The sequence below is a fragment of the Schistocerca cancellata genome, chromosome 7 (assembly GCF_023864275.1).
Source record: "Schistocerca cancellata isolate TAMUIC-IGC-003103 chromosome 7, iqSchCanc2.1, whole genome shotgun sequence".
Taxonomy (NCBI): Eukaryota; Metazoa; Arthropoda; class Insecta; order Orthoptera; family Acrididae; genus Schistocerca; species Schistocerca cancellata.
This window is the reverse complement of record NC_064632.1, coordinates 61,008,909-61,023,266: the sequence shown is the minus strand read 5'-3', so window position 1 is coordinate 61,023,266 and position 14,358 is coordinate 61,008,909. Positions and strand designations below refer to the sequence as shown.

The 14,358-nt window shown below is 42.7% G+C and overlaps 1 protein-coding gene across 1 annotated transcript; it reads left to right on the top strand.

Annotated features, from left to right (window-relative positions):
• Positions 1–595: 595 nt before the first annotated feature.
• LOC126092641 (uncharacterized) lies at positions 596–3,795 on the top strand. Its single transcript, XM_049908363.1, has 3 exons — positions 596–604; positions 1,075–1,311; positions 3,604–3,795. The coding sequence occupies exons 1-3, from the start codon at positions 596–598 to the stop codon at positions 3,793–3,795; spliced, it is 438 nt and encodes a 145-aa protein (XP_049764320.1).
• The last annotated feature ends 10,563 nt before the right edge of the window (positions 3,796–14,358 follow it).

The window sequence follows — 14,358 nt, the reverse complement described above, 5'->3', positions numbered from 1 at the left end:
GTGTGCTAGCCACTGCGCCACCTCGCTCGGTGTGTCATAGTACTTCAGTGGATCCTGATGCAGTTTGGAATTCCTGTGTGATGGTCCGGGTAGATATTACGTATTACGACCCTCTTCAACTGTCGGCGGTCTCTGTCAGTCAACACACGAGGTCGGCCTGTACGCTTTTGTGATGTACATGTCTCTTCACGTTACCACTTCACTATCACATCGGAAATAGTGGACCTAGGGATGTTTAGGAGTGTGGAAATCTCACGTACAGACGTATGACACCCAATCAACCGACCACGTTCGAAGTCAGGGATGTCTAATAACCACTGAGGTAGCTTATATGGAGTACCTGGTAGTAGGTGGCAGCACAATACACCTAATATGAAAAACGTATGTTTTGGGGGGTGTCCGGATACTTTTGATCACATAGTGTATGTTTAAAGTTAAGATGGTTGTTCTGGAGGACTGGACTCGCTGTGGGCCAATTGTGTAGCATTATTAATTCAGAGAATAAGACCAAATGAGGAATTCTGAGCTACTTGTGAATCTCCAAACCATATAACGCTTATAACTGACACAGTTTTCTTCGTGTGCTAATGTACAAATGAGTCAGGTAACTTCCAGTGAGAAGACCCTTATTTAAACATCAACATCAGGAGGGAGAATTCCTTAACACTGTCCATAGCCACATCGAAACCATTTGCAGCGGAGGAATTACGTTCAAGATTCAGTTTAATTGATAACTTACCAGGTATCAGTGAAACTTTTTCTTTACAGCCCTATTGCCAATAATAGATCCTCAACGCTATCTTGTAGAACAGAAGATGCCTTTATTCAAACCATATATTAAGTTCATAATCTCAAAACTTTGTTTGCTAATAACAGTCCTGCATATTATTTATCAGCTGCCAACCATTACCAGTACTGTTCAGATTTGATGTTTTTTACACCTCTGGTGTCACTCGCAAACTAATAATGCTTAATATCAACTCTCACAATTTATGAATTTTATAATGTAAGTTCTAGGTGAATAATGTTGTTTGTAGTATAATAATGCAGCTAATACCATCGTGGTTGCCCTAGGTGGACGCTACCAAGATTGATCGAGCCCGTGACGAGTTAGAGGAAGGGGCATTCAAGAGTCTCCTGGATGCTGTCGAAGTGGACGAAGCCAGTAAACAGTTAGAGGAGGGCGCCGCCGACAGGGTCGTGGATGACACCGAGATGGAGCGCAACAGTGACGATGTGGAGGAGGGAGGAGCTGAGAGTCTCATTGATGATGACAGGATGGACCAAGCACATGGAGACGTGGAGGAGGGAGTAGCTGAGAGTCTCGCTGGTGCTGCGAAGATGGACCAAGCACGTGACGTATCAGAGGAGAGTGTAGCTGCCAGTCTCACAGATGATGACAGGATGGACCAAGCACATGAAGACGTGGAGGAGGGAGTAGCTGAGAGTCTCACTGGTGCTGCGAAGATGGACCAAGCACGGGACGAATCAGAGGAGAGTATAGCTGACAGTCTCACAGATGATGACAGGATGGACCAAGCACATGAAGACGTGGAGGAGGGAGTAGCTGAGAGTCTCACTGGTGCTGCGAAGATGGACCAAGCACGTGACGAATCAGAGGAGAGTGTAGCTGACAGTCTCACAGATGATGACAGGATGGACCAAGCACATGAAGATGTGGAGGAGGGAGTAGCTGAGAGTCTCGCTGGTGCTGCGAAGATGGACCAAGCACGTGACGAATCAGAGGAGAGTGTAGCTGACAGTCTCACAGGTGATGACAGGATGGACCAAGCACTTTAAGACGTGGAGGAGGGAGTAGCTAAGAGTCTCGCTGGAGCTGCGAAGATGGACCAAGTACATGACGAATCAGAGGAGAGTGTAGCTGACAGTCTCACAGATGATGACAGGATGGACCAAGCACATGAATACGTGGAGGAGGGAGCAGCTGAGAGTCTCGCTGGTGCTGCGAAGATGGACCAAGCACGTGACGAATCAGAGGAGAGTGTAGCTGACAGTCTCGCAGATGATGACAGGATGGACGAAGCACATGAAGACGTGGAGGAGGGAGCAGCTGAGAGTCTCGCTGGTGCTGCGAAGATGGACCAAGCACGTGACGAATCAGAGGAGAGTGTAGCTGACAGTCTCACAGATGATGACAGGATGGACCAAGCACATGAAGACGTGGAGGAGGGAGTAGCTGAGAGTCTCGCTGGTGCTGCGAAGATGGACCAAGCACGTGATGAATCAGGGGATAGTGTAGCTGAGAGTCTCACAGATGATGACAGGATGGACCAAGCACATGAAGACGTGGAGGAGGGAGTAGCTGAGCCTCGCTGGTGCTGCGAAGATGGACCAAGCACGTGACGAATCAGAGGAGAGTGTAGCTGCCAGTCTCACAGATGATGACAGGATGGAGCAAGCACATGAAGACGTGGAGGAGGGAGCAGCTGAGAGTCTCGCTGGTGCTGCGAAGATGGACCAAGCACGTGACGAATCAGAGGAGAGTGTAGCTGACAGTCTCACAGATGATGACAGGATGGACCAAGCACATGAATACGTGGAGGAGGCAGTAGCTGAGAGTCTCGCTGGTGCTGCGAAGATGGACCAAGCACGTGACGAATCAGAGGAGAGTGTAGCTGACAGTCTCACAGATGATGACAGGATGGACCAATCACATGAAAACGTGGAGGAGGGAGCAGCTGAGAGTCTCGCTGGTGCTGCGAAGATGGACCAAGCACGTGACGAATCAGAGGAGAGTGTAGCTGACAGTCTCACAGATGATGACAGGATGGACGAAGCACATGAAGACGTAGAGGAGGGAGTAGCTGAGTGTCTCGCTGGTGCTGCGAAGATGGACCAAGCACGTGACGAATGAGGAGAGTGTAGCTGACAGTCTCACAGATGATGACAGGATGGACGAAGCACATGAAGACGTGGAGGTGGGAGCAGCTGAGAGTCTCGCTGGTGCTGCGAAGATGGACCAAGCACGTGACGAATCAGAGGAGAGTGTAGCTGACAGTCTCACAGATGATGACAGGATGGACCAAGCACATGAAGATGTGGAGGAGGGAGTAGCTGAGAGTCTCGCTGGTGCTGCGAAGATGGACCAAGCACGTGACGAATCAGAGGAGAGTGTAGCTGACAGTCTCACAGATGATAACAGGATGGACCAAGCACATGAAGACGTGGAGGAGGGAGTAGCTGAGAGTCTCGCTGGTGCTGCGAAGATGGACCAAGCACGTGACGAATCAGGGGAGAGTGTAGCTGACAGTCTCACAGATGATGACAGGATGGACCAAGCACATGAAGACGTAGAGGAGGGAGTAGCTGAGAGTCTCGCTGGTGCTGCGAAGATGGACCAAGCACGTGACGAATCAGGAGAGAGTATCTGACAGTCTCACAGATGATGACAGGATGGACCAAGCACATGAAGACGTGGAGGAGGGAGCAGCTGAGAGTCTCGCTGGTGCTGCGAAGATGGACCAAGCACGTGACGAATCAGAGGAGTGTGTAGCTGACAGTCTCACAGATGATGACAGGATGGACCAAGCACATGAAGACGTGGAGGAGGGAGCAGCTGAGAGTCTCGCTGGTGCTGCGAAGATGGACCAAGCACGTGACGAATCAGAGGAGAGTGTAGCTGACAGTCTCACAGATGATGACAGGATGGACCAAGACCATGAAGAATTGGCATCGGATCTTCACATGGATACTGCCAAGATGGAGCAAGGTGATGAAGGGGAGGCAGCTGTGAGTGTCAGCAACCATCCTTCGGGTGCCATTTCCACCCAATGAAAAAAATAATTTCTATGTTTCTCAAGTTCTTGTTTTCAGTTTTGGTTCTGTTTATTGTTTTCGTTTTCGTTCAGTGTTTTCGTTTTCTGTTGCGTTCTCATTAATTTTGTTTATGTTTCTTCATTTTTCAATTTTCGTTGGCAAACTTTGGTTTATTTAAAACAAAAAAATAAATTTTACGTATTTTAACAACTGGTGTCTCGTTTCTTTAGTGTGCACCAGCAACAAAAATTGTTGCCGAGTCGAAAGTACCTTTGGCTTTCAGTTTATTCTATAACTGGCTGTGTTTTCTGTCTACAAGCAATCAACAACATACACTACAAAACCCTAAGAGCAGACTAAGTTATTTGGGCATCTCATTTCAGTGGCTTTGAGAGTTCCGTCTGTGATACATAGACAAGCGTAGTCATTAACAACTGCTACCTTCACTTCTAGACTACACACTTCACGTAGCGCCCGAGGACACAGTCTGATGTAGTTGTTAGAGAAGGTTATATAATAGCTCATTACCTCTAATCGTTCTGGATGGTATCGTGGTCTGGACAATTGTCCCAACTTGTGACCAATCTGTGTGAGGCGTATTTAATGGCTACAAGACGTATAGGAGAGCGTTCGATTAGAGACGATGAAAGAGCATTGCGAAGATTGCTATAATTTGACCTCTTCTATGTAGATTATTTCTTTATAATACAAGCGTACACCCTTATATTGAGAGCTGATAGATTTGCAACATACTGTTTATGATTCTCCCTGCTTTTCCACAGAGCGTCTTTCTAGTTTATTTAAGAATACTGTCATGAATTCCTGAAATATGTTAAAAGAAGCCAGGCTACCGTGGAGAGGATTTACCTCCCATTATTCTCCGATATGAGTAGCTATACGATTCTGCGCGAATAATACGTAAGCGTTACGTTGCGGTGTTTCAGTTTTCCTTTCTCTGCACCTCGGTAAAATCCCTAGAGAGGATAAGTACAGTAGGACCGGTGCTGGAGTTAATCGTGCATTGGGGAGAACCTGTATTTAGCGGTTCCACATTCGAGCATTTATCCTTCTCTGACCAGGTTCTTTTCTAAATAAAACAGTAACATGACTCACTCTAACGTTACAAAATATACCAAACCTTGAGGTAAGATATGTTAACATAAGTGTAATGTTAATGTAGTGCACTGGATATGGGAGGGAAGTGTGATCAATAACTAACTAGCTGAGTTTACAGCTGGGTCGTAATACATCCACTCTCAAGTTCTTAGAAACCAATTGGGGCACCACGCGCTTAGCAGCTGTTGTGGTCGAGCACAACACAGACTAAACATATACAAACGGTGTATGCAGACAGCACAACTGCGTACTGGTTGCAGAAGTTAGGTGAGTGGTCGTAGCAACAAAAAGATTGTGCGCTGGTCGGTATTTTAGCCTAACAGAATGCGCACCAACTCACAGGCCAAAAGCTGATGAACTTCATTGTCTATTCAGTTGTAAATACCTACGAACACAGTAGAGAAATGTCATATATGTTACAACGAAATCGTCCTTCTATCGACTTCAACCAATACAAAAGCATTCTTATCAAATTCGCATTAACACACGCACACAGCCTGAACTGAAATCTATTTAAGAATGGCGGAAGCCGATTGACTGTGTAATCAATCATACCCATGTGACTTTTGGAAGAGAACGGCCTATATTTCTCAGTATTTAATAGGTCTTTGTTCTGACAAAAATTACATCCAAATATCCTTTCTCAATTTAAATTAGCGCACACATGTTACCTAAGAGGAAAGTCATTCAAAAACGATGAGAGCTGATTGTTTACGCAATCATGGTCACGTGGAACATGGAAAACGGTACCAAATAGGTTATTGACTGTGAAATCATTCTTCATTGCAAGAACGTTCACAAGTGCAAAACGATGGTCCCTGGAAGGCATGACCCCTGGAAGGCAACGTCTGCTAAGTTACAAAAAAAAATCATCAGTCGGTCTCAACAAAAATTCCTGCAAAAATGAGAGCGGTCCACCTGTAACCAAATGAAGATAACATCAGCAGTACTAAGACATAAGGCTTGGACGAATATTGATGCTTACTGACGATGCAAAACCTGAACAAAGGGCGTCCCTTCAGACTATAGTCTCTACTAATTTTCCCAGAAATATAAAAATTAATGGACACTGCCACTCTTCTCTAGTCTTAACAGACCTGAATCTTAACAGACCTGAAAGAAAACGTATTAATCGGTTTTGTGACTGAATAAGTCATTCTTATACCGTAAACTGCGACCTGAACGAGATGCTCTAATGGAGTGACCCTTCAAACATGGCGGACACTGAGGCAGCATCCGCCTTCAGCTCCGTGGTGGGGCAAGATGCATCACTTCTGTCACCAACTATGGCACAATACCTTTCAGTATCTTCTGTATTCCAGACATACCTGTTTTCCTTGCAGTTTTCCCCAGGAACCTAGGCTGGTAACAACATAAGGTTACACTTGCATTTATGGATGCCCCATTCAAGGATGCAAGATTATGACTCACTCCATATCATCTACACGTTAAGAAAATGAAGATACATCAGGGGAAAAAGGAAGGACGTGCACTGTTTAATAGCTGAGCCAATTATCCCCACTCTTCCTCAAGAGGCTGTTGGTGTGCTAGATATATAAACGCATTAAAAAGAATGTAGTGGTATTATCATGCAATTTATACCAAAACCCATAGAAATGAAACGACACCTATGGTAGCCTTGCATGGGGGCTTTATTAAATATTAATGAAAATATTTTTTAGTAGCTGTAAGTCCGATTACGCAAGTCACGTAAACGGCTGGCCCTGACTAGTATTAGTACGCAATCTGACTGCATAGAACAACAACAAAGAATGAAATGAAAATTTCAGTTAATACAATTAATTAATTAAGTCCCCAGCAACTATAAAACCTACTAAACCAACAAAGCACAAGTGTAGCTGTTCTGTATGTGGTAGTATGACTCAACGCACATCTGGCACGGTTCTTCTTCAACAAGACAAGAATTTTTAAATACCAATTATACTGACGTGATAAAAGAAAATTAGAAATACTATAATTGTGCAAGAAAACCAAAATTACACTCTAATACAAGAACACAAGCCAGATGCTTTGTTGACTGAACCTGTAATGATGCATTATTTAGGTCACTAAAATAATGAGAGAGAAAAATAAAAGTAGCTTGTTACCTTAATTTATATTGACGAAATGCACTCTGATCATTACAATGTCTCCATTAGAATAACATCTGCTATCTCTCCCATCAAATAGCTGCATAAAACATGGAACAAACACTCACTACTACCCCATCTCACTCCAACTTCAGCGACAAGCAGTGTCCCCCACAACTTCTCGGCAAGAACTGCCTGCCGCTAACTCTCAATAAGCACTGCCAGTGGAGGCGGCGGAACAATACTCTCTGGCGCGATCTTTGGCGCTGTGGCTCAGTGTAGCCACCTTCCATATGCCCTTCCTCCACGGGCTAGAATTTGATGGTATTTTTGCCAGCATTGGTGGTGAAAATACCACCAAATTCGTCAAAAAAAATACAGACAAAAATAAAAGATAATACTAATACGTAAATATCATATAACTAGATAAAATTTTGGCTTTGCACTGACCTTACAATAGCCTAATATATAAAATACAGTAAGGAATACAAATTCTTTCATACATATGACTTTACATAATAGTTTACATAAATATCATGTGGTTAAACAATTCAATCGATAGCGTCAGCAATGACGAATATGAGCAGGTAAGAGTCTTATAACTTTTCACAAACAGTAATACACAAAAAATCAGTTTATACAAATATTCACATAAAATGCTTTCATAACTAGTTGACAGTTCCAGCAGTAGCACCCAGCATTGTGGAATAGGTGCAGACTCCAACAGGTGACATCATTTCAGTAGAAGCAGTTCATCAGTGGCACCCAGCAATGTCGAGTAGGTGCAGACTCCAACAGGTGACATAATTTCAGTAGAAGCAGTCCATCAGTGGCACCCAGCAATGTGGAGTAGGTTCAGACTCCAACAGGTGACATCATTTCAGTAGAAGCAGTTCATCAGTGGCACCCAGCAATGTCGAGTAGGTGCAGAAAGCAGTCCATAATATTCACTATCACTGATCACACTGTTCATCAGCAGAAATTAAACATGTCCTAGTGGCACCAATCATGTAGAAAAAGTACAAGTAATAGTCCATAATATTTACTATCACTGATCACACAGTTCATCAGCAGAAATTAAACAACTGTCACTGATCACACTGTTCATCAGCAGAAATTAAACATGTCCTAGTGGCACCAATCATGTAGAAAAAGTACAAGTAACAGCCCATAATATTCACTATCACTGATCACACAGTTCATCAGCAGAAATTAAACATTTCTAAGTGTCACACATCATGTTGAAAAGTGCAGGTAACAGTTCATAATATTCACCATCACTACTCAGACAGTTCAAGCATGAATAATAGTTTGAATACACATACAAATGCTTTTACACTAAACATACAAATTCTAATAAACACACAAATGATACCAGATAATTGTCATATTACTATTACAAATACTCAAATATCAGTAAACCTATAATATTTATGAGTGTCAGTGCAAGCCACTACAAACAAATAAAATAATATTTAGGAGATAGGTGGGTAGGATTAGGAAAGGAAAACACACAAAACACACTCACTCATCTTTCATCCACATTAAGTACTACTGTGTAATTGAATAGTGTTAACTGTGTACATACACTTCTGTCAAAATTTCATGTTCATCATGTGTATCAAGTAATAGTGGCAGCAATGTATAACAGTCAATAATAGTTAAGTCAACGTCATAGTCATCATGTCAAGACCAATGTTTGCCAAGCCAGATCAAAATGTACGGTTGCTGAACAACTGTCAGTGTGCCAAGATATGCAACTTCCTCTCTCCAAAAAAAAAAAAGTACATACTGCTTAGTGATTTAACAAAGTGTGTGTAGACAATCTTCCTTCCATTTTAGTGTTCTAGTCTGCTATCTTCATCCTCCTTGTTCCATATAGACCAACAACAAAAAAAAAAAATATGCACCTCACTTATTTTACCTCTTATACACTAAAACTCCAATCAACTTCATATAATCTCAATACCTCAATAATACCTCTTCAATACGTCGATACATATAAACCTTATTGCCAGTATCATTTCACTTCCATAACAACTCTTTCCTCTAGTCAGTCTCCTCGAACAAGTACAGATAAAATCTTAATGCAAACCTCCTCATCCCATACAATCCGAAGACACACTGTCAACACACAACCTCTGTGTAATCCATCTGACCAAAATCTTCTACTCATTATGAATTATAAACAAAGAATGCATACATGACCTCTAACAGACTTAGTTCGAATAACTCTCAGTAATTAAGTACGATTACAGAGTGTGAATGATCCTAATATTTCACAGTGTGTACACCACTTCAAGAATTATGGCAAACAGAAGCAAACATGTGGAGTATTTCTTGTGTCAAGTGTCACTTCCTATTTCAATTGCTCACGAAAAATGCAGTGTAATAGCTGTGTTGGTATGTCATGTCGTTAGCTTCCTTCCTATTGGCATACATTTATACAGCTTTCATAAAACCTCCAGCTCATGTGACTTCTATGAAGTTTCTTGTACTAATGTCATTCGTCGAATTATAGCAGTTCATTTTCTTATCTTAAAAATATAAAGCACTGAGCTAAAGCAAAACAAGCAATAGCGAGTAAATATACCAGTAGAGAACAGAATGTCAACAAGTGGATGCAGCACAAATCTTACAACGAGGCTCTGCCAAGCGAACAATCTATAACTAATACCATAGTGTAACCTAAACTCTATGTTCATTCACAGTATATCAGCATTTCTATATACCAAATTAAAGTATAGTTATGACAACAAGCAGAAATGTGTAAATATGCAATCCATACGCATAGCAGTAAACATACACTCCTGGAAATTGAAATAAGAACACCGTGAATTCATTGTCCCAGGAAGGGGAAACTTTATTGACACATTCCTGGGGTCAGATACATCACATGATCACACTGACAGAACCACAGGCACATAGACACAGGCAACAGAGCATGCACAATGTCGGCACTAGTACAGTGTATATCCACCTTTCGCAGCAATGCAGGCTGCTATTCTCCCATGGAGACGATCGTAGAGATGCTGGATGTAGTCCTGTGGAACGGCTTGCCATGCCATTTCCACCTGGCGCCTCAGTTGGACCAGCGTTCGTGCTGGACGTGCAGACCACGTGAGACGACGCTTCATCCAGTCCCAAACATGCTCAATGGGGGACAGATCCGGAGATCGTGCTGGCCAGGGTAGTTGACTTACACCTTCTAGAGCACGTTGGGTGGCACGGGATACATGCGGACGTGCATTGTCCTGTTGGAACAGCAAGTTCCCTTGCCGGTCTAGGAATGGTAGAACGATGGGTTCGATGACGGTTTGGATGTACCGTGCACTATTCAGTGTCCCCTCGACGATCACCAGTGGTGTACGGCCAGTGTAGGAGATCGCTCCCCACACCATGATGCCGGGTGTTGGCCCTGTGTGCCTCGGTCGTATGCAGTCCTGATTGTGGCGCTCACCTGCACGGCGCCAAACACGCATACGACCATCATTGGCACCAAGGCAGAAGCGACTCTCATCGCTGAAGACGACACGTCTCCATTCGTCCCTCCACTCACGCCTGTCGCGACACCACTGGAGGCGGGCTGCACGATGTTGGGGCGTGAGTGGAAGACGGCCTAACGGTGTGCGGGACCGTAGCCCAGCTTCATGGAGACGGTTGCGGATGGTCCTCGCCGATACCCCAGGAGCAACAGTGTCCCTAATTTGCTGGGAAGTGGCGGTGCGGTCCCCTACGGCACTACGTAGGATCCTACAGTCTTGGCGTGCATCCGTGCGTCGCTGCGGTCCGATCCCAGGTCGACGGGCACATGCACTTTCCGCCGACCACTGGCGACAACATCGATGTACTGTGGAGACCTCACGCCCCACGTGTTGAGCAATTCGGCGGTACGTCCACCCGGCCTCCCGCATGCCCACTATACGCCCTCGCTCAAAGTCCGTCAACTGCACATACGGTTCACGTCCACGCTGTCGCGGCATGCTACCAGTGTTAAAGACTGCGATGGAGCTCCGTATGCCACGGCAAACTGGCTGACACTGACGGCGGCGGTGCACAAATGCTGCGCAGCTAGCGCCATTCGACGGCCAACACCGCGGTTCCTGGTGTGTCCGCTGTGCCGTGCGTGTGATCATTGCTTGTACAGCCCTCTCGCAGTGTCCGGAGCAAGTATGGTGGGTCTGACACACCGGTGTCAATGTGTTCTTTTTTCCATTTCCAGGAGTGTATATCTTACGTACTAAACAGGTCATTAGCATCGTATCACCGTAAGCAAATAAATGTTCATATGTAATCTTAATAAATAAACATGAAGGCGCAAGCAGATAAATCACAAAGTATAACTTACATACCTAACCACATCAGCACAATTAATCATGTGACAATTATAATTTAAATAAATAAGCACAGCAGGCACATAATTAAAAAATATGACATCAGTGAAAAAGCAGTGCAGTCAAGCGATGCATAATATACACAAGTTACAACCCAGTTCATTAATAATCATTGTCAAAATCAGTTAACATACGCAAGCATGTCGCTTCACAAGTAAATTCATAGAACATGAAATTAGTACAAAGTATGAATCACGTAATCGCGAGCAGCAAATTACGTCTAAAGTACGTACCTAAGTGGAAATATGTTACCTGAAAAATAAACTCAATTAATAATTACCTTTTTAGTTTATTAGTTTCTTCTTCGAAATTACATTCTTTCTGAAATTTTCGCGATAGCAAGTCCTCTTAACATCGGAGACACACAGAATTTACCTGAAGTTCTTAAATATTTTATACAACCGTATCCTGAAAAATACTGAATGTTAATAACATAATTCATCAAGTCACTATAGCTTTATACTGATTTTATTCGGAGAAAGACTGTGTATTTGTTTACGGCTGTCAGTGCATTCGCACCGAGCGCTCAATCAGCTGTAGGCGCGTGACGTAGAAAGCAATTGTTTGCGGTCAACGACTGCCCTGTGCGGCGCGCAGACTTGACTGTTGCTTTGAGTATATGCCGCCGCCAAAACACAGTGCGGTATCCTTGTACTCTCTGCGTGTTTACATGTAGTTGTTAGTTTCTCACAAGTATGTCATTCTACAAAAATTTTTCAAAAGTATATCATTCCACAAAAATTTTAACGTTAGATATATGATGTATTCCCTTAGAGCGTCGAGATTTAAGAGTTTCTACTTCTACAGTGTTATCATGAATAATTTTGCGAATTCTATATGGGCCGTTATAAAGCAGAAAAAATTTGCGACACAAGCCTTTTCCTTTGTGCGACAAACGATGAGACTTAATTAACACCTTCTGACCAACTGACAAGATTTTTGAACGACCAGGACGCTTAGCTGATTTCTCTCTTCTAGCAGCCGCAGATGCAATATTTTGTAGAGCCAGATTCACAACTTCAGAATGCCGCAGTTTCCGTGAAGGCGGAAAAGGAACGATTTCAGAAATGCGATTTGTCGGTGCTTTATTTTTTAATATCAGTATAGGTGGTAAAGAAGTTGAGTCATTAGGAAGTTCATTCAGAATGTTTTGAAAAATATGAAGATACTGATCCCAAGTTCTGTGATTCTGATGACAATAAAGACGACACAATTTATTGATTTCCTTCATCCATCTCTCTGAAGCGTTAGATTGGGGGTGAAAAAGTGAAATGAAAATTGGTTTAATTTTACGACGTCGTAGAGTACGAAGCCAAATTTTAGAACGAAACTGTGATCCATTATCTGATATAACCTTATCAACATGACCCACTTCTTTAAGAAAATGTTTGATGAAAGCGTTAGATACAGAACGAGCTGTTACTTTGCGTAAAGGTGTAAAACACACATATTTTGATGTCAGTTCCACTGCTACGAAAATGTACGCAAAATGCGTAAAGGTGTAAAACACACATATTTTGATGTCAGTTCCACTGCTACGAAAATGTACGCAAAACCATTAGTAGATCGAACCACTGGACCGAACAAATCGACTGCAGCCATGTCCTTTAATTTCGCTGGAATGATAGGAAACAACGGTGCTCTGTGAGAAACTGTTGGCGGCTTAGCCTTTTGACATAATTTGCATTTGGCCAGAACAGATCGAATACGTTTTTCCATATTACTGAAGTAACAATTTTCTCGCAATTTATGAAAGCATTTTCTGGGACCAAAGTGTGCATAACTGAAATGCGTATACCAAATCAGCTTATTAACCCACTCATCAGGAATACAAACTAACCAAACAGAGTTGTCGACCGATTTTCGTTTGAAAAGAATGTCATTGCGAATTAAATAATGCTGTCTAATCGCTACGCTTTCCTTTCTCCTCCACTTCTCCTTAATGTCCTTCCAGATTGGATCCTTATTTTGCTCCTTAGCGATGTCCTGGAGCGAAGACGAAATAAAGTTCTCAAACGCAACACCTTGAATATACATCAAACAATAATTGTTTTCCTTGCAGTCCTCTTCAGCACTTTGTTTCAAACCCATAGGTGCACGTGACAAAGCATCAGCAACAATATTTGAAGAACCCTGTATGTAAACAATACTAAAGTCAAATTCCTGTAGGTACAACGCCCATCGTGACAATCTGCCATGAGTTAATTTTGTCGACATAAGAAATTCCAGAGCTCGATGATCGGTGTAAACCTTAGTATGTCTGCCAAACAAAAATGTGCGAAATTTTGTAAAAGCCCAAACAACAGCCAAAGCTTCAAGTTCCGTAATCGAATAATTCTTTTCTGATTTAGAGAGAACACGACTTCCAAATGCAATAGTTTTCTGGACTACAACGCCGTTTTCTTCTATCTCTTGAAATAAATGTGCACCTAGGCCTTTGTATGATGAGTCCGTCGCCAAACAAAAATCTTTAGATAAATCCGGGTGTGAAAGAAGTGGAGCAGCAACTAAAGCATCACGAAGTTGTTCAAATTCTGACTGAGCCTTTTCATCCCAACACCAATTAGATTTCTTTCCGGATAGTTCACATAAACGAGGTGTGGCCAAATTGTCCAATCTAACAAAGCGTCTAAGAAAATTACAGACACCAAGGAAACTACGAACATCACGTTTTGTGGTAGGAACAGCATAATTACGAATAGCGTCAAGTTTTTCTGGATCAGGAAGAATACCTTCTGTAGAAATAATGTGACCGAGAAATTTCACCTGTGAACGACCAAATTCAGATTTCTCCAAGTTCACAGTAATGCCAACTCTTGCAAAGATACGTAACAATGAATCCAAAATTTTGTTGTGCTCACTCCAAGAACGTTTAGCAATAAGAATGTCGTCAACATATGAAGTAATATTGTCACGAAGATAAACAGGTAAAATTTCATTTAGGCTACGAATAAATGCTGCTGAAGATACAGTAAGTCCAA